This window comes from Cottoperca gobio, chromosome 17 (genome assembly GCF_900634415.1).
Source record: "Cottoperca gobio chromosome 17, fCotGob3.1, whole genome shotgun sequence".
Classification (NCBI taxonomy): Eukaryota; Metazoa; Chordata; class Actinopteri; order Perciformes; family Bovichtidae; genus Cottoperca; species Cottoperca gobio.
Genome location: NC_041371.1, coordinates 9,154,221 through 9,173,518, shown reverse-complemented (window position 1 = coordinate 9,173,518; position 19,298 = coordinate 9,154,221). Strand labels below are relative to the sequence as shown.

The following is a 19,298-nucleotide window of genomic DNA, read 5'->3' as shown; positions in this document are numbered from 1 at the left end:
ACATCTTGTAGAAGAATGCATAATACCTTTTTCTAATGAGGCATCATAAAGTTGTAACTAATGGCCTTTTTTAGATCCATTATAAGCCATTAATATGAGCACATTTCGGACTACCAGGTTGTAAAAAAGAACACCATTGGCTGGTGTAAAGCCTTTCTATTTGGTAATAATGCAGTTATAAATGTTGTTGATCCTTCAATAAATACTCACTTTCTAATAAGCCATCAAGCCTGCAGTCTGCAAGTCATTAATATATGCTTTTAATCATTAAGTCTGCAGCTGTAGCTGTTAATATTCTGTTTAAATAGATTTCTCTGGATTTCCAGAATGAGTTGGCAACCCAAAGGTTGTTCTTAATCTTGGTTTATGACACATTTGTAAATAATGAATGATGTATTAACCATTACTAAAGCCATTAGTTACTTGTATGAAGGATGCCTAAGTAAAAAGTGGTACCTGGCTGTGCTACAGTTAAATCGGTGATAATACATTTGTGCGAGCTGTGCATTGTGGCTGATCTCCGCAGTCAGCATATTGGAGTTGTTCTTTTAATTAGCACCTGGGAGTCGTCATGTTTTGCACGTCACCTCTAATTGCTTGGCATGTTCGTGATAGAAAACACCACAGACTATTTTGACGGATACTGTGGGGGAGGTCCAACAGCTAACTTTACCCTTATCGTCTACTGGCGCACACACTCTCAGTGAAACACACACACACACACACACACATACACAGACATACACAGACACCAGTTCTCATTTGGGGGAGATGTCCTGAAGCGTGGACGGATGTGGACGGCTATCCCTCACTGACGCGGGCCTCTCACTGTCACCCTCTGTAGGCTCCGCGCCGCCCTCGGCCACAGGCAGGTAATAGCTCTGATGAGAGCCCTCCACTTTGTTTCAGAAATAATTTGCCACTCCTGCCGCCTGCAGGGGCTGCGTGGTAATAAAAATGAATCACACCGCTAACCTCTCCAAACCTGGCCCCGCTGCCTCTTTTAACTCCTTCTGCTCCGGCGCTGGCATCTTTGCTCGTTCTCCCAAGCTGTTTGTCGCGTTTACAACATCAGTGCTGTGGCCATTAGATTCCTGCTCTAGGGTTTGTCCACAGTGGCCTCTGTGCTCCAAGTTATTCCCTAAAACACAGAGCAAAGCTTCGGGGCTACTCACAGGTTAGGAGTGCTGGAACGCCAACTCTCCAAAGAGCTTTTAGAATAGCCGGCCTTGCCAGGAGCCCTGGTGGAGGAAGAGTAATTAATTAAGACAAATGAATGACTGGGTCTTCCCATGTCCTCCCTCTCTCTCTCCCTTTCTCTCTCTCTCTAAATGAAACCCACAGGTCAGTAATTAGCCCTGTGTGGGAGAAGTCACTAATTGCCCACATGCCACTGGGTTTCAGAGCCAGGTAGACGTAAGAGAGAGGACTCGTTCATTATGGCAAAATCTACTTAACCATGCGTGGTCTTAATATCGTTCGCATTATGAAATCATAACAAAAAGTTCTTGCCTGTGAAAGGGAAAGGAAGAAAAAGATCAGAGAGGGCCCCTTTATGTGACCGAGAATTTGAAATGTGTACGTACGCGCAGCAGACTGCATACATAAGCAGGGCATGTGTTATCGTCCCCTCTGCTTTGTATGTGAGGCGAGGGTTCAGCAGGGGTTAACAGCATGAGCATTTAAGGGTGTTAGTCTTGCTGGCACAAAAACACAGCCACTCCATCATGAGGAGTCTGACAACCTCATTAATGTCACAATATATTCAACTCATCCCTCTGCCTGCCTACGGCACCCAGATGCTCTCCTGTTGGCCCCTCTATAGAGCTCAACACAACAACCTTTTGAATTCTGGTCATCTGTTCAGACCGCACTTTGGAAGCAGGGAAAGTGGCAGCTATTGCACTTGTGAAAATATTTGTCTTCATTCTTTTGCAGCTGTTCTTCGCAGAGCGGAGCGTAGCATGTCTACACTGTACCCGCTGGACCATAGGGGGGCCTTATTTAGCACTTTAGCTGCAGCGTTTACTGTGCTGCTCCTTCATTTCTGGCCCTTAGCAACCTTTGATGCTTTGGGGCCCAGCTCTCTGTCCCTGTTGTGTGCAGGGTTTTTTTTCATTTTTTTTTCATCTCTGTCGTTTCCCTCCAAGCCCCCTCTCTGTCTTTCTGCTGCTGTCCCTCTTCCTCACTCGCTGTCTCTTCCCTCCCCTCCATTTGTGGAAGTGAAGCCGCTGTTTGCATGGGAATCGGTCCCATACAAGTTGCCCACCCCCACTGTGAGGTCTGTTCAGGCTGGTCAAACCCCAAGACCCCTCCTCCCCTCCAACCCTCCACACACCACCACCATTTCTCCCCTTCACTGCGTCTATTTGATGTGTCCGCAGTGAATTTGGATCCTCGGGGAAGAGTAGGAGGAGCTCTCGAAAGCTTTGATTGTTTAGAAGGACTCAGTGTGTGTTTGAAAGATGGGCGAGTGGTGGGACGGACATCCTCCTCTTCTATGGACCAATGCACCTTTATTGCAGGCAGTCAGATTGGTCATTCTGCGGTTACTCCACTGCTGGCTCCACCCCCGCCGTCTCAGTTTCCCTTCCCTTCTTATAAATTCCCGTTCGCCTTTGTCTTTCAGGCTTGACTAATTATCCTTGTTTGTCCCTCTTTATTTGAATTCAGTCATGTGTTCTTGACTCCGTGGGCTGGGTTTAGGAGAATCATTCCGCCATTTGCCACTTAATTAAGTCAGGGTCAGGATCCATTGCTCAACGGAGAGCTGAAAGGACAGAGCTCTAATAGAATTATAAAAGAAGCCTTTCTCTACTGTTAAGGCTGCCTTTATCTAGGTGGGCTCTACGTAGTCAAATGAAAGGGGACACCAGCTCTGGACAGGAGCCCATTTCCACTTTAGACTCTGCATTTTGATGTTTGCCCAAGATTTCTTTCAAATAAAATCCAATGATGGAAAGTTAAACAATGATTATCAGCTTTGAGATAACTCTGAATGGTGGAGGAAGTTTGGGGCGAAGCAAACACCGCTTGTTATTAGTTGAAAGAGACACACAGGCATTTTTATTGGGAACTTTAAGCTCCCCTCTGTCCCCTAAGCAACAGAGAAATTTAGAACAAGTATGTGCTCAAGCTAGGGTGGGGAAATTGGTGTCTGTCGGTGCGCATGCCTGGATGTGTGTGTGTGTGTGTGTGTGTGTGTGTGTGTGTGTATGTGTGTATATATAAGAGTAACCATCAGTTCAATTTCCTAAATATCCCCCCATGCTGTGAAAATTCACTCTCCTTTTCCTCTCCACCTCCCCTCCTACTCCGTCCTGACGCTTTGACATGCTAAATCTGCTGATTTTATTTTTCTTCCTCCTGTGGTGAGGAAGTGTCCTTTTCAAGGGTCTCAATTTCCCCCCTGACTGTCTAAACCCTACCTCTGTTTGGATTGTTTTTCTATTTAAAACAAAAGACAGAGGCAGGATTACCATTTCACTTCCTTTCACACTCCGTCTTTCAAGTGGCAGCAGTTTAGGATTTCTTTTTCAAAAACCACCGCGCGGCCGCTTTTTGCTTTTTATTTTTTTTTGTAAAAGTCGACGGCGTAAAAAAAAACTGTGATTGAATTCAGAGCTCAGCATCGCCAGCGAGTGAGGCCTTTTCCTGCAGGTCTTCGGGGCTGGTTTTGTAGCGGGGGCTAACAAAGTGTCCTCGGGGCTCCTTTCTAAAATGTTGACGTCTTCTTAATGGCTCTCCTCAGCCTTTTTGTTTCGCATCTCGGTGCTAACTTTCTGCCTCATTTAGCTCATATCAATTCACTGGGCTCTACAGATTCAGCATCTCATTCATGGTGTAGCTTTCTGAAACTAACTTTGGACAACCGCTCTTAAGTGTTTTTAGCCATGCTTAGATTTGTGTTAAACGTTGCCCATTTTTGCCTTGAGGATTACAGTTAGTTAGAGAGTTTTCACACATACTTTATCCTCTTTGGCAGTAAAAAAAAAAAAGGGAGACGCTTGTTTTCAAAGAGTCCACCGGAAATAAGAGGGGAGGGCAAGGACGGCCCCTTCCTGTTCATAGCAGGTTCTAAGGCCAATTGATTTGCTAACAGGCTTGTCCACACATAATGACTGAGTAGGGATTGATGGAGGTCTTACACCATAAAACTCTGAGCCGCTGCAATTGCCTGCCATTAGGGCTGTATTGTTGCTCACATAATGCCCTCGCCCTTAAGAAAAGACTTTCTTATGGTTTAGCGGCGTAAAGGACTTTCTCGTCCACATTTTCCTTGTGGTCATAACAAAATTGCCTCCATATGCTTATAAATGCTTTAAGAGCATTTTAAGATGTGGGTTAAGTTGCTTTATGAGCTTCCGATGGCGTTTTGCAGTTAATCAATCTGTGCTGGGGTGCTGATAAAGACCCGCGCCTCTTCCATCACATCCTTAACTCCTGCAGTTAGGGCCGATGCCAGGCTCCTCTGTGCAAGACAGACTGCTCTGTGAAGTGAGCCTGGCAGCTGACATATGAGTCTGAAAATGGTCTCTGTCTGTGGTAAGTTGGCAGCTTTGACACATAGCTGCTAAGGTCGTAATAAAGGAGAGTGACTAATGTTGAACTGATTACTATTGTTAAAACTGCTGCTGTAATTGAAAATGAGCCTGTTAAGGGATATCAGTTCACACAAATGTCAAAATAACATATTTTCTCTTTTGTCTCTCGTGGTTCGAGATGTTTTTTGGTTTTTAAATGTAGCAGTATTAGCCAGCTGGCTAATTTTCAACTGCAGTTATTTGACGAGATGTTTTGAACATGGTTCAATAGTTATCACAGTTGTCTATAAATAACCAGGACATTTTTTTTAAGGATAAGGCACTATTCAATATTTTCCTTATTGTAAAATCCCATGAAAAAAGACCTAACAATGAGTTTACTAAATCGCATTGTCTGTGTAGCTTATACAGCTCATTACTCTGTGCAGTAGACCTTCATTGTTGTCCAATAACTATTAAAAACACCTCAGTGAGCCCACACTGTTGCACTGTGTTATATGTTCCTTCATTATGTTAAACATCAGCACTGTAGTTTATTTTGAAGTCGACCCCACATACACCGTCCTGCTGCTGTTAATTCACTAAAGCACCAAATGTGGATTAATCCGCAGCTGAAAATAGTCCCCAACAAATGCACTATTTTCTCCGGTTTGAGTGACATTTGGTAAAAACCATCACACCTGCTGTTTTAGAAAATAATGAGCCTGTTTTTTTATTTTAAACAAAACATCTGTATTTTTATGGACTGACGGGGTAGAGGAGATAGAAAGTATTGAGAAAAGGACTAACACATTGTTAGTTTTAGTCTTTTTATGGCATGTGTTGACAACACAATATTAAGAAGTGCATCAGCTTTATCCTTTAAATCAAAAAATGTATAAACACTACAGACCAAATGAAATTCATCCCCATTGCATCGAGTAGCTCAAATAAAACCAAATGTGTCTGTGTGGATAAATACTGATTTTGTAAATTGGTTGAAGCAACCCTTTAATATATTGCGACAAATATATAATTCACCGTGTACATGTGATGTTCCGTTGCTCATCTAAAAGGTTGATTTTGTTAATTAAGTTGTACTGTTGGAGTTTGTTGTCGGTGATTATGATGAAATGGAATTGAAGTGAATGAGATTGTCAGTTTGTACTTGCTGCTAAGCCTCGGCCCGTTGATAGAACGTCCCATGAGATCCTTGTCACTCTAGCCGGCGTCGCCGCTTAAGTTATCCGTACAAACCTTCTCCTTTCTGTCACTCACCCACACATCCAGACAACAGCCTCTTTCTGCTCCTCTTATCACGTCGGCTGACAGGGTCACAGGGTTAGTGCCACACTGGGCATGCTCAGTCATTCACATATTGATATTGATTTTTTTTTTCTTTCTTATTTGGACAGTTTGTATGTGGGCAGAGAATGAAACTGGGGGGGGTCAAGATGGAGAGCAATAGATATAATTTGGCCTGCCGATAGAGGATGGAGCTTTCCCTTTAGCCTCTATTCTCTGCTGCAGGCTGGAGTGAAGGAGCCCCACATCCCACCGTCCCTCTCTGGCTGCCATTCAGCCCCATCGATCTGACTCAGGGCCCGGCCACCCCAAGGGAGACCGGGGCTTGGAGACACACAGCCTCTTTTGTGGAGGGGATCCACCAGTTCAGACTGACAGCCGACAGCGCTGATAAAAAAAATACGTCCCCCTCCTTCCTGTATTGTCAGCGGCAGACTTGCTGTTCGAGATGTGTAACCTTTAGAAAGCTGGCCAGACTCTAACCGTCGTGCCGTCGAGCTTAATCGCTAGAAAGTGGAATATTGCCCAAAGTGTCACAGCCTTTGGCATTCTCTCATCTCTGCAGCCGATCTCAATGTATTATTTCCCCCGTGTGATAGCGGAGGCTGGTGGCGTAAGGTGCTCTAATTAATTTAGAAACGTCACTTTAGTGACTATCTTAAGCCAATTACTGTAACACTTCCCTTGTGTGTCTGCCTCTGAATTATGAGATTCAGCCATTCTGGGTAAACTCTCATCATACACAGAAATCTGCCCGTAGTTATCGTCTGAGATCACACCATATGGTTTTGTTGTCTGTTCAAAGGTCACAGGCTGAACAGGGGAAGAAAGCTTTTATGAAACTTACAAGTATAATGGTGTACAAATCGGTTGGTATAGTCACTGTGCGCAGGTATAATTCGACGCGTTGATGTATTTTCTTTGCCAGGTCTCCTTTTTAAAAGAGACTGTTGATCTCAACGGGTCTTACCTGGTTAAATACGGTTTAAAAAATAAAATAAAAAATGTATGAGAGATGTGTTGAAAGTTCTTTAACTTAGGTGCTAAATTGCTCATAGTTGTGTAAATATGTTCACCCTGCGTGACCTGTAGCTGCTCTGTCATTTCCTTCTCTCCAGGGAGGAGAAGGAGTGCTGGATCCGAGCCAAGTATGAGCAGAAGCTGTTCCTGGTGGGACTGCCCCAGTCGGACATGCCCCTGGGGCAGCAGCTGCTCCGGGCGGTGGTGGAGGATGACCTGAGGTTGGTGGTGCTGCTGCTGGCCCACGGCACCAAGGAGGAGGTTAACGAGACCTACGGCGACGGAGACGGACGCACCGCTCTGCACCTCTCCTGCGCAATGGCCAACGTGGTCATCACGCAGCTGCTCATCTGGGTGAGTCGAGGGGAACGGTCGGAGGTGGATGGACATTGTTGTTTTTGGCATTTAGTGTTTGGAAAAGTGACTTAGGAGTTTAAGTGTGAAAAGAAGGACTTCCCAACAACCAGCGGACCTCTTTGATCTCACCAGATGTGCCAGTTTCTCATTACATGTCCCAGCCCCCTGACACCAAGTGTCTAAAAACAATTTTTATTTCTCATAGATAATATTTTCTGCAAGTTTTATTTAATAGGTGCAGTTCCTCTGGATATCAGTAACTGCCTATAAACTCGACACAACTAAGTACAGTCTTAATAAAATAACTGTCTCAGTAAACTTAGTATTAGATTACATACTGTGTTCCCCAGGAAACTCCTGAGTGTCTACAGACCCATCAAATAAAACGTTACCATTTTCTTCTCAACATGACGGTTTGAATGCTGTTTAAAAGTTTGCTCCACGCTGTGAAAACGAAAAAAAGAAGAAATACTGAATCATCTATTTATTTTGTTGGCCTAGACACTAGACCATAAGTCTAAAAATGTAACATTTGAAATGTAGAATGTCAATTCCCCAAAACTTTGCTAAAAATAAACTTATAATGTGGCCATAAAACATCGTGCAGCATTGTGGGTATATATTTCAACAAATATAATTATTAAATACTTCAGTTTTAATGTGTTCAGTGTTGGGACGAACAGATGCAGAACTGATGACAGATCTGATACTGTCATACAATGTTACACAACTTCCAGAAGTTAAAGTATACATTATGCTAATTGCTCAAATATTCAGGTTTTACAGATTTTCAATGAAAAGTACTGATATTCTTCCTGTTGACTGTTCCAATAAGACCTGCAACAAACCGCTCTAACAATGTTTGGTTGTAGAAAGAAAGAAGAAGAAATAAATGAGCTTCTTGCATCTACACCTTCTAACGGTTCTGCCTTTCATACTCGTCATTTTCTCTCCCCACAGTACGGCGTGGACGTAAAGAGTCGGGACGCTCGTAGCCAGACCACGCTGTCCTACGCCCGGCGAGCCGGCAGCCAGGAGTGCGCGGACATCTTACTTCAGCACGGTTGCCCCAACGACACAAGCAGCGTGACGTCCGTGGCAACGCCCAACATGAGCCGCCGTAACCCCAATCCCAACATCAACAACAACAACGCCCAGTGTGAGCTCAACCGCAGCATCAGCATCATGTAGGCGGCAGAGAGCAGCCGCAGACAAACACACGAGCGACCCCGAACCCACTCGTCTCTTCCCAGTACTTCCTGTTTCACACTGTGTAACCCAGAATCAGTACCAACGGAGAGATACCAGGAGCGATGGACTCATTGTTTATATTCCACTATGCCGAATGAAGTGGGTGTTCGGGGGTTCGGACATTGTACATTGTTTGTTTTATATTATTGTTTTTTTATTTGTTGAATTCATTCAATCTTGGTCTGAAATGATCACGATCAGCTTTAAGCTTTTTGTTTTTTAAGCGCCAACCAAACAAATGACTTACTTTGGCATTCATACCTACCCTACGAAAAGCATTTCCTTAATGCTTGAACATTTCCTTTTATGTCTTCCCCTTCTGCGACGTGAACTGATTTTATAATGAGCTTGAAATGAGAAACTTGCTTCAAATTTCCAAGCCTAAGCATAATAACATAAAACTGTGAGGAATAGTTTAACAAGTGACAAAAACACTGAAAGAAACTAAATCTCCACGATCTCAGTGGCTGTTACAGCTTTAGTAATGATGCATGTCTTTACCACAGCTATCACACTCTTGACATACTATTCATATACAAAGGCAAAGCAATTATAGTTGAAGAGTCCAAATGATTTAGATACTTAATTCACAGGAAAATGGGTTTCGGATCATCATAAAGGAGTTGATTGCAGAATTCCTATCGGGGTGAAAGTGAGTCATTTCCTTCGCCACCCTTATCGTGATCCTCCAGTAAAAGTGTCCGTGACTTTAAAGGAATTAAGGGGCATCATGTTTTATGACCATCGAGCCACACGGCTTCGTAAGCGTGCCTCTTCAATCAGAATTCATTCAACTTCAAAGGTTTGATTGAAACAGTGAGATCGTACCGATAATGATGTCTTTTGTTGGAGTAATTTTCTGATTTGACTCGATTGTGTTGATAATTGTTTGACATATATAGATACTGGAATATGCATTCACCCCCATCCACACCCCACCCTGTGGCCAGAGGCCGTAGAATCGGTGCTCTCGAGAGCATTTCCTCCTTTTGTTGCTGTGAAATACATATATGGTACTATGTGTGTGTGCGTCCGTACATGACTGTACAACACGTGTGTGCTTACGTCTTTGTCTGTGACCGTGTGAGAGCGACCGGGCATTTCTCTTCATAAGCTTTGGAGGTGAAGACACCAACAGTGAAAATCTGGAACATAACTGTGTTTTAATGTACAGACGTCTGTAAAAACAAAAAAAGTCGTTCTTGTTCCTTTATAAGAACTTAGTTAAAAAAAAACTACCCCCTTTCCTTTTCCTTTAACCTGTGTCAGCGTAAAAACAGGGAGCTAACAAATGCATTCAAATGGCTGAAGTAAGACATTTAGGATTAGAATGAGCAAGGAGGTTAAAAAAAAGGAAAGCATAATTAGTTTGACTCTTTGCATTAATTAATACAAATGTACAGTATTCCACTGACATAACAAGCTGATTAATTTATAGTCAAGGTAAGAAATTAATTCAGGTGGAGTTGGCACAATGTCTACTGTGTATTTCCCTTTTATTCAACTGCCACTTCTTTAAGGTTTTAAACCGTCTTGATTTTATGAGTTTACAAAGGCAGGATGTTTGTTTACAGAGCAAGTTATTAACGTTTTGTACCTTTTCTTTAGGATTATGTTGTTGCTTTACAGTATTTCTGTTTTAAGAGCCCACTGTAACTGAATATGTTGTCAAAAGTGGATGTTTGTCAAGGAGATATCGATATTGTAAAGGAATAGTTTGATATTTTTGGAAATATACTTTTTTTTGCTTCTTCATTAATTCCTCTCGTGTGTGTGCGTTACGTAACGGAGCTGGAGGCAGTTAGCATAGCCAAACAGTTAGCCTGGTTTAGCATAGTTACACTATGTGACTGCCTTTTAAAAACATATTACATTTTTGTTTTTGTTCTAATTGAACAGAAATATCGTGTTAATGTGTAAGCTTTAAAGGGGCTGGTATCTCAGCCTGGTCTCTTCAAAATAAAAGTCAACGGTGCTTTATTTTTAAGTTTATTTAAGTTGCGTCCATAAGAAACTACATATAATACTTATTTTTAGCCAAACCATGTTCTTTTTTAAATTTTCTTTTTTTAAACCTAACCAAGTTGTTTTGTTATAATTTACAACATTAATCATGTGTTTAAAACTACAACTGTAATCTATGAGAAAAATACATTTCTCCCGAAAGCTTCATAATTGGAGAATTCAGTTTAGTGTTATGGGAACATAATTTCGTAAGAGACGGGAGGTAGTGCCGGCAGATATTTGAACTCTGGAGAGAGCCAGGATATCGGTCTCCCTTCATTTTAGTCTTTATGCTAGCTAAGCTAAGCTAAGCTAACGGCCTCCTGGCTCTGGCTTCATACTTAACGCACAGTGGTATCGATGTCCTCATCTTAGTCTCGGCAAAGCGAATAATCACATTTCCTAAAATGTTCAACTATTTCTTCAAGACATCCCAAAACTGAACACAAATTCATCCAGATGTACTTGTACTGTGCAGTGGTACCGGCCTTATTTCTGATTTACTTGACAAACTAATTTCAATGAGTACATTTCAGTGTCCGAGGGGATTACTGAGAGGAGTTTAATGTGTAGATGATGAACACTAGAAAACCTGCCTGTCTTTCCCTCAGACACAACATGGAAGTGTACATATTAGCTAATGCTTTTATCTGAAGACAAGCTCCTCCTAGAGAAACAAACTAAACTGGTTCTAGGTTACCCTTTGACCCCTGAACCATATTTTGATATGTTGGTGTTTTATTTGTTTCTTTTTATGCATATTTTGAAGGTACTTTTGTTTGGTCCCGACATTAACCGACCATCTTTGGTACTTGTGTATAATGATGTACATTTGACATATTTATAATGCAGTTTGTAAATATCTTTTTTCTTTTCTTTTTTTTGTTCAAGTTAATTTTCCTATTGTAATTCCTTTTACGTTCAGAACGTGAAACAAAGCAAAAGCTAAAGAGTAACTTGTTGTATGCTTGGATGCTCGGCTGACTGTTGACCTATTAATAAACACTCAAATAAAACGCTGTAGCCTTCCCTGCATTTAGGGAAATCGACACATTTGTCCAGTGTGTGTGTGTTCATCCATCATCCATCACGCTCCTGTCGCTTCTGTGCATGACCTGCTTACGAGGTGAGACTCTTTCAAATTAAAAGTCTCACTATCGCTTCAACAAGTACTGCCATTTCACGTTCTTCCCTTTTGCATGTTCCTTCATCAAACCTGGAAAGACTCAACAGCCTGTTGATGTGTCCAATACCGCTAATCCAAGCCTGTCTTGAGGTAAGTAAAGCGGCCTCCTTCCACTTCCTGATTGTGGGACCCCCAACAGTTTGCCAAAAGAGGATTAAGATAAAGAGCCGAGCTTAGTGTCAGGCAGCACAACACCGTGGGGAAAAGTGAAAGGTCTCGGTGTTCAGAGGAGTCAAGCCCTCACTAATCCACTTCTTATTTCCTGCTAATCTTGTCTCAGCATATCTTCATCCCCTTCCTCTCTCTGTTGGCCGGCATTGTTTGAGCTTCATCACCTGGTTTCTTCTTCCTTCCTCCGCGGTGGCTTGACATGGAGCCACAATGCTCAGTCGCGCTTAAAGGCCCCGAACACTTATTTTATCAGTCGGCTTCCTTTCTCGTACTAAAGGGGTTCCTACATGAGCATAAGACAGTTTTGGTTATTTCACATGACAGATTTCTGTATTTCTCTCTGCTCTTCTTACTGGTTTGAAGTGGACGGGGCTCATTTAGGAAATTGTGACGTTGCAAATCACAATATTTTAATCAAAATCTGATGACGGTCTGTTGTTTACTGTCACCAACACCTACAAACACACATGTTGCAGCAGATTAGTTTTTGACTGTTGTGAAATAAATAATCTGTTTATAAACTATGAATAATCTTTATTTAACTGTGATTGTTTGTTCATGAATATTTCATGCTGTTGAGGAAAACTCAATTAATCCATTTGTGCACAAAGACTATGTTTAGTATGATAATGAAAAATGCTTCATTTTGTTCTTATTGGTTTAAAGTCTTCAAATCTTGTACAGACACATTTTGGTATCTAACAGTACAACTTTGACATTTTTAGATCAAAATCATACTTTTATCAAAGTCAGGAATTTTGAAAAATAAGGAAAACACTGTGTTATAATGTTCCATTTGAAACAAAACAAAACATGTTTAACACTACATGTAGAAAATGTCTTCAGACTTGTGCTTAGGCAAGCCCAGAGAACACTTCCACCAAAGGAATTTCTTTTAATTACAGTAGGGTTAATTGTTTGTATATCGACTATCGAACAACGTAAATAAGTTATACGCAACATTGGCATATCTATCTCATGTTATAAGATAAGATATCAGCAAGTAGTTTCCTATCCAGCAGGTACGGAGCAACATAACCCTAAATCAGATATTCACTCTCTTTTAGCTCTGTTTTTGGTCTCCACCAACTCTTCAGCTGTTAAATTATCCAACTTTCTTCACCAGCCAGTCGCTAACAGTGTCTGTCTTCTATTTAATGCTGTTGTATAGCAGACAGTGAGTTTTTATAGCCTTCTTTTAAGCTTGAAACAACTCTGATAAGAACGCTGAGAGTGAACCGCAACAATATTGTGCGAGCCAGAAAACCAACACAATTAGGTAAAAGACGCTAAAACCGCTCTAGAAGTTTATGTCTGAGAGGAACTGCAGGGTCGGGTGATAACTCTCTGTGAGTTGGTCACTACAAGCAAGTCCCTTTCACATAAACCTATTAATGTGGTCCATTGTTAATATAAAAATATTGATTTATAACGACTCAAGTTTAGAAGTTGTCAGATGCTTTAAATGTCCAAAATTGCTTGAATGAAACTAAAATGAATCGTATTCACTCCACATCTCTTGAGAAATATCACAAAAAGAAAAGTGTCCTGTAATTTATTGCCGTGCCTCTCGCCTTGGCAGACCCCGGCCACTTGTGTTTGTTGTGGTGAGACTGGAGCGCTCGCCTGCACTGCTGTGTGTTTTGATATTTCATCAGGGCCTGCTAAACAGTAAGGAGGGCTCTCTGCCGCCCACCTCTCCTCAGACAAATTGCCTCCAAGATTGCAGAGGTGGGTCTGAGGCTGATGGATGGGTACACAAAGACCTGACGAGACCATATTTGCAAACATTAAATCCATATTTCCATAACATGTAGAGGCTGCTTGGCCACGGGCCACTTTAACAGCCTGTTTAGCATACAGTCAGTGATGAGCCCGGTCGTAACGTAAATGTTGCTTTAAGGTGGCGTTCGTGTCAGCCTGTCTTCATTTGGACAGGTTACTGTTGCTCCCTGTTTTCTGCTCCTCCCTTCACCCTTTTTAACCTCTTTAACCAATAATTATATCCACTCTGCTTCCATCTGACCATCTCTCTTCCCCTGAATCCCCTCAGACCTGATCATCCATTTATCAATTTCAGCTCCATCATGTCTGACCAGTGCATCCATGTTGCACTCTGCCCCAAACTCATGTCTTCATTTCCATATCCTTGAATCTGTCGCTAATCAGCGGATTTCAGCACATCCCTCTTTTCACCCGGTGTTCCATCCCCGCCACGCTATCTTCCTCTTCATCCTCCCCTCTCTCTCCTTTGTCTTACATAAATGCTCTGTTCCCATCACTCTCTCTCATTCTCTCCTTTCTCTCCTCTCCTCTCCCTTTTTTTCTCTCCCCTTCCCCGTTGGCTTTTGCCTGCATTTCTCTGTTAATTTGCCTGAGAATGCATTAGCTGTAATGAAGGCTGAGGGCCGAGGGAATCCTCCAGGGTTCCATTAATCATCCCCCCTCAGACAGGCAACCTTGATTACAAGTGGCAAGAAATTCATTAGAGCTGGGCCTCTGACAACTCTTATCTCCGCCACTAGATCTGACTCATTAGGCAGCCAAATTAAAGCTATGATGGCCCTGATGAAACTCATCGCTTGTTTATCTTGTGCGATTTGATGCATCTGCCCATACATCACTGTAGCCACGACCGCCCGGACCCTCCCAAGAAGTCAGGCCTGCAGTCGGTGCTGAGCGGGCTGCACTCACACAAGCAGCAGGTAATGAGGTCCCTCGCTTTCCTCCCTCTCTCCTTCTCTCTCTCCTTCTCTCTCTCTCTCTCTCTCTCTCTCTCTCTCTCTCTCTCTCTCTCTCTCTCTCTCTCTCTCTCTCCAGGTGGGATTGTGGAAATGGTTTAATGTCTTTGCTGAAGAGAACTTCTGATATTTCAATTTGTGATTCAAGTAGCAGAATGATACAGATACTGTCTTGAGACTGAGGTGTTCACTTAAAGTGTAGCTTTAATGGAAGAGAGATTATTAAAAAACTCATAAAGGAATAACAAATTACACAAAATCTGTTAAAGCCAAATAAAAGTGACATTATATCAATTGTTATATATATCAAAGAAGCAAATCCTATCAGATGTCCACTTTTTAGTTCATGTTTTTTTCCCCCCTTAGTCCCACTCGCAGGATCTTTTATAATAACAACCACCATGAACTTATCCTCCGAGCTGTGTCACGGCTCCTCGTCGTCACCTCCACCGCGCAGCTCATGGGGACTGAAATAGCCGTTGCACTTTGGCACAATGTCGTGGAATAGACCGTCTATATTAGTCAGCTGCTCTTGGACCATAATAAAACTTCCACCGCTCCTTCACACGACCATCACTCCTTGAATCCCCATCCAAGTGTCACAGTCTTGATGTATGAGGTGGACAGTGAAATAGACTTTGCTTCTCATGGGTGCCCAGGTCATGGAATGTCTGTTTTGTGCACTGAGGGTCAAACTGAGGTAGAAAATCATGTTCAGTGTGTGCATCCATGAGAGACCTGAGGGGAAGAAAATCTAACATAATGATGGGTTTCCTGAATCAAGAAGATTTGTTTATAACATGTTCATTCAAACCCTCCATAGTTTGGGTAAATACTGAGGAGATGGCTGGTTATTTTAATAAAATATTAATACTAATAAAGATATGTGCAGATCTCTCCCTATCATCACACTTCAACAGGTGCTGCTGCAGAAGCTTGAACATGGCTTGAGGCCTGAGTCTATTTTGGAAACAGGAAAACAAATCACTTTCTCTCATCTGAGTCTGAAGTGGAAAATATTCCAACATGAGACTTTTCTGGACACAGTTCAGAGGAATCCGTGTAAACCTCAGAAACATGCATATATGAAAGTTTGCATAAAACATCAAGCTCAGTTTTCCTTTTCCTGTAATTGGATAGCCATGTGGCCAGACATTATTTTAGTTGCAGATTATTTTAATATGGTTGCTCTGTGTTTTTACAGTGCCTTGTAAGTTTCCATATTTAGTCTGAGCGAGCAAGCATTTATTTGAGGTTAGATGAGGTCTGTTAGTGTTAATAGTTATGCAGCTAAAGCTTTTTTATTTATTAGCTGTAGGCTTTTTATATTTATATGAAAATGTAAATATTTTAGAATTCATATGTTGCCTATTATATCATCATTTCATTTTTCATGAAATATTGTACCACTGGGGCATTTAAACATCCTCCTAATACAGTTTAATTTTCAAATAATTATCTACAGGTGTCAGTATTTTAAATTCTTAGATTTGTAATAAATTAAATCTCTAGAATTTAGTTCTAGAAAACAAATGACACAATATTTCAGAAAGGTTTTGTATGCATTATGTGATATGCCACAGAAACATCAACACTATCGTCTTAAGTGCGTTTTAAAATGTCTATTTTAAACCTCTAAACGTGTCTTATTAAATTACGTTTTTGCAGTCAATAAAAAAAAAAAAATGAATTTACCAAAATAAAATGTTTCGCTATTAAATTAGTAATGTCTGGTTCTCTCTGATGGAGACTGATGCAGACGTTCATTAGTGTGTTGGATGTGCTCAGTGTAATGAGGATCCATCATGGCTCCTAAAGAGAAATCAATCACTGTTGCTGATTTCGAAAAATAAAAAAAAATCAGGTCCTGATGTTTATGTAAAAAAAAAAACATCGTAACATCACGAGATTAAAACTAACACGTGTGTAAACAAAGCTGAGATATTGTGTCACTGAAAACGCTCAAATGTTGGTCATAAAAATGGTAATAGTGAACTTTTCAGTTGGAGCTCTTTAAAGATAAACGCAGTTTTTCAGTGAAGGCCTCCATGAATTTTATTATTGTCATTATACATTTTTAAATGATGTTTTTAGGATTGTTTTTATTTAAAATGTTAAATAATATCAAAATAACTGCCTGGCTGTAGTTTGCACTGGAAAATGAATCGCTATGTTTATGTAGGCCACATTTCTTTTTCACTTTAGCAGGATAAAATAATTTCTAGACATTTCTTCACAACCATTAAATCATATTTACTCTTCCCTCAATAATAATTCAATCTGGATTCCAACTTTTGTATAAAGCGATTTATTAGGTCGATATACTTTACAGTTGTCCCTTGTTTGGTCAGTATTTCCTTCACATCTTTTTTTTTTTCTTTCCACAAATAGCTGTCAAAGGTGGTTCCTACAGTTGCCAAACAAAATGTAAAACGTCTTACATGCAAATGTAGTCAACAAATTGTACGAAACACCAAACAAAAATTTCAGTTTCACCAAATGAGGACATGCACATAACCAACAGAACATTTTGGCCCTACATATAAATACTTAAAAAATCTTTACAGTCTCATCTCATAGTGCCCATTTGTACCAATTTTTACCCATTTATATTTACATATTCACAGAGCAATAAATAAAAATGACAGCATATTGCCAAATAGTTGATCTGTCTTCTCCTCTGCTCGGTCTCACCGCTCAGACAAAATAATCAAATCCTCCTTTTTGTGCTTCATGCGTTCAACGAATCAGTGGAGTCAATGTAAGTGTTTTTTTTTTATTATTAATATTTTCGATATTGAGTTCATGGCCTGGTCCCTTGTTCTATTTGTTGGTGCTGACTCCTCACAGCAAACCTGTTGACGTGCACGGGGATGGGGACCACAATTTTGGGGTTTCTCACCGGTTCTCCTGACCGGTTGTTAACGTTGCCGGCCTTGATCCGTTTCCACTTGGCCCTGCGGTTCTGAAACCAAATCTTCACCTGCACCTCGCTCAGTTTAAGTGCATGTGCAATCTGGGAGCGTTCAGTCAGAGAAAGGTACTTTTTACAGTGAAACTCCTTTTCAAGTTCGAGCAGCTGCTCGCTGGTAAAAGCTGTTCGTCTCCTCCGGCTCTTCCCCGCTGAGCTGCCGGGCGGTAGCGCCTCCTGCGAGCCGGTTTTTAGTTTGCTCTTCTGGGACAGGGAGCCACAGTTGTTCCCGTCCGAGAAACTTTCGTTCTCGCTGTCCACGGAGCTGTCCTCTCGGTCACTGCACGCGGTGTCTGCCGATTTAAGGTCCAGCTTCTCGTCGTCTGAGCTGTACAGTTTGGTCTCACCTAAAATGTGAAGAAGAAAAGCAAAAACATTCACATTAGGATACTTGTTCATGAGCCTATAAGCCAAAAGTGACCGTTACGCAATGCTTCACAACGTAATACATCAATCATTGTGGGTTTTTTAGTAAACTGGTAGAGATAATAGACAGAAGCCAAATTGTTGAAAACATTCCAAATGTTTTTTTTCACAAGTAGCAACATTAAAAACTAATATTGGGTCATTACAGCTCTCCTGTGTAGTCACTGGGTGTTCTGTAAGTTTTCACCGCAACTGTGTTTGGTTTATTTGCATCTACCTACAAAATCATTCTACTAAAGTTTTCTTACAATGTGATTACGATTACCCTCCAATTCGTTATAATAATATGAAGAACAATTAAGAAATAATGTCAATGCAAAATAATAAATGTATCTGGAACGAGATATTTTATATTAACTCATCAGGTTGCATCCCCATGAATTTTGCCTCTAATAAATGTTTTTTCCCATTATTATTTCTGCTACTCTGCAACGGTAACACAACTAATGTAAGGTGTCTTTTACTTTTTGTTTAAATTTCACTGCATCTCTGAGACCAAAAACTTTCACAATGGGCCAACAATCTGTGCTTTTTTTTTTAACGCGTTTTACGCACAGCTGTAACTTTTAGATCAAATACAATAGCAAAGAGGCCTGATCTTACCTGATATTGTTTGAAAAGTTTCCGAGAAGTTGAGCAGATCAGAGTTCTTGTCCCGGCTGTGCAGCTCGTCAGAGTGCGGACTTTCCTGCCTTCTCGCTCCGGGATCGGCGGCGCTTAAACGGGGACCTGGGAGTTCTTGTGGTGGGTAGAAACTGTCCGGAGGATCCGAGAAACTTGGCATCGTCGTGGTGAGCGCCACCATGGATGGCACCCCCTGTCCCAAACTGGCACAGAACGTGTTGGTGAGACGGCCCGCAAAAGAAGCCAAAGGCGTGAGTGGAGGTAAACCAGACGTTAAAGGCGAGTGGGATAAAGCTTGTGGAATAACCAAAGGTCTGTACGGCATGAACATAGGGTAGCCCGTGTAGAGCAGGTGTCCCGGTCTGGGCTGATGAGTCCCAATCAGGGAATCGATTGAAAACGCCGTCGCTTGGCCGCCTGGTCTCTGCATTTTGCAGGCAAACACTTTTATTTTGGTGGAAACTTGAAAGCAAGGTGTCCTTTCCTCGGCGACGCGCAAAACGTTCAGTGTAAAGACGGAGAGGATTGAAAGTAGATCCTCTGCCGTGTTGTCATCCCTGGGAGTGGACTGCTTGTCCGGATCTCTGCACTCTATATGCGTCAGTCAGTCGGGCGCTTTGTTGTGTGCCCCACCGCTACCTTTTTCCCTCTTATTTGTCACACACTGAGACATAAACACACGCTCTCTCGATCTATCTACCTCTCCCCTCTCTGCAACT

The 19,298-nt window shown here is 41.6% G+C and overlaps 2 protein-coding genes across 2 annotated transcripts in view; one reads left to right on the top strand and one right to left on the bottom strand.

Moving 5' to 3' along the window:
• Positions 1–12,318, top strand: part of agap3 (ArfGAP with GTPase domain, ankyrin repeat and PH domain 3) — a 115,058-nt gene extending 102,740 nt beyond the window's left edge. Inside the window, exons 17-18 of the mRNA XM_029454246.1 lie at positions 6,947–7,202; positions 8,166–12,318. Coding sequence (XP_029310106.1) covers positions 6,947–7,202; positions 8,166–8,396 — 487 coding nt within the window. The 3' untranslated portion in view covers positions 8,397–12,318. The remainder of the gene's footprint in view (positions 1–6,946; positions 7,203–8,165) is intronic.
• A 4,622-nt stretch (positions 12,319–16,940) lies between these two features.
• gbx1 (gastrulation brain homeobox 1) lies at positions 16,941–19,298 on the bottom strand. Its single transcript, XM_029453733.1, has 2 exons — positions 18,559–19,298; positions 16,941–17,876 (listed from the first exon to the last, which is right to left on the bottom strand). Exons 1-2 carry the CDS (start codon positions 19,007–19,009, stop codon positions 17,362–17,364), a joined length of 966 nt encoding a protein of 321 aa, XP_029309593.1. The 5' UTR covers positions 19,010–19,298; the 3' UTR covers positions 16,941–17,361.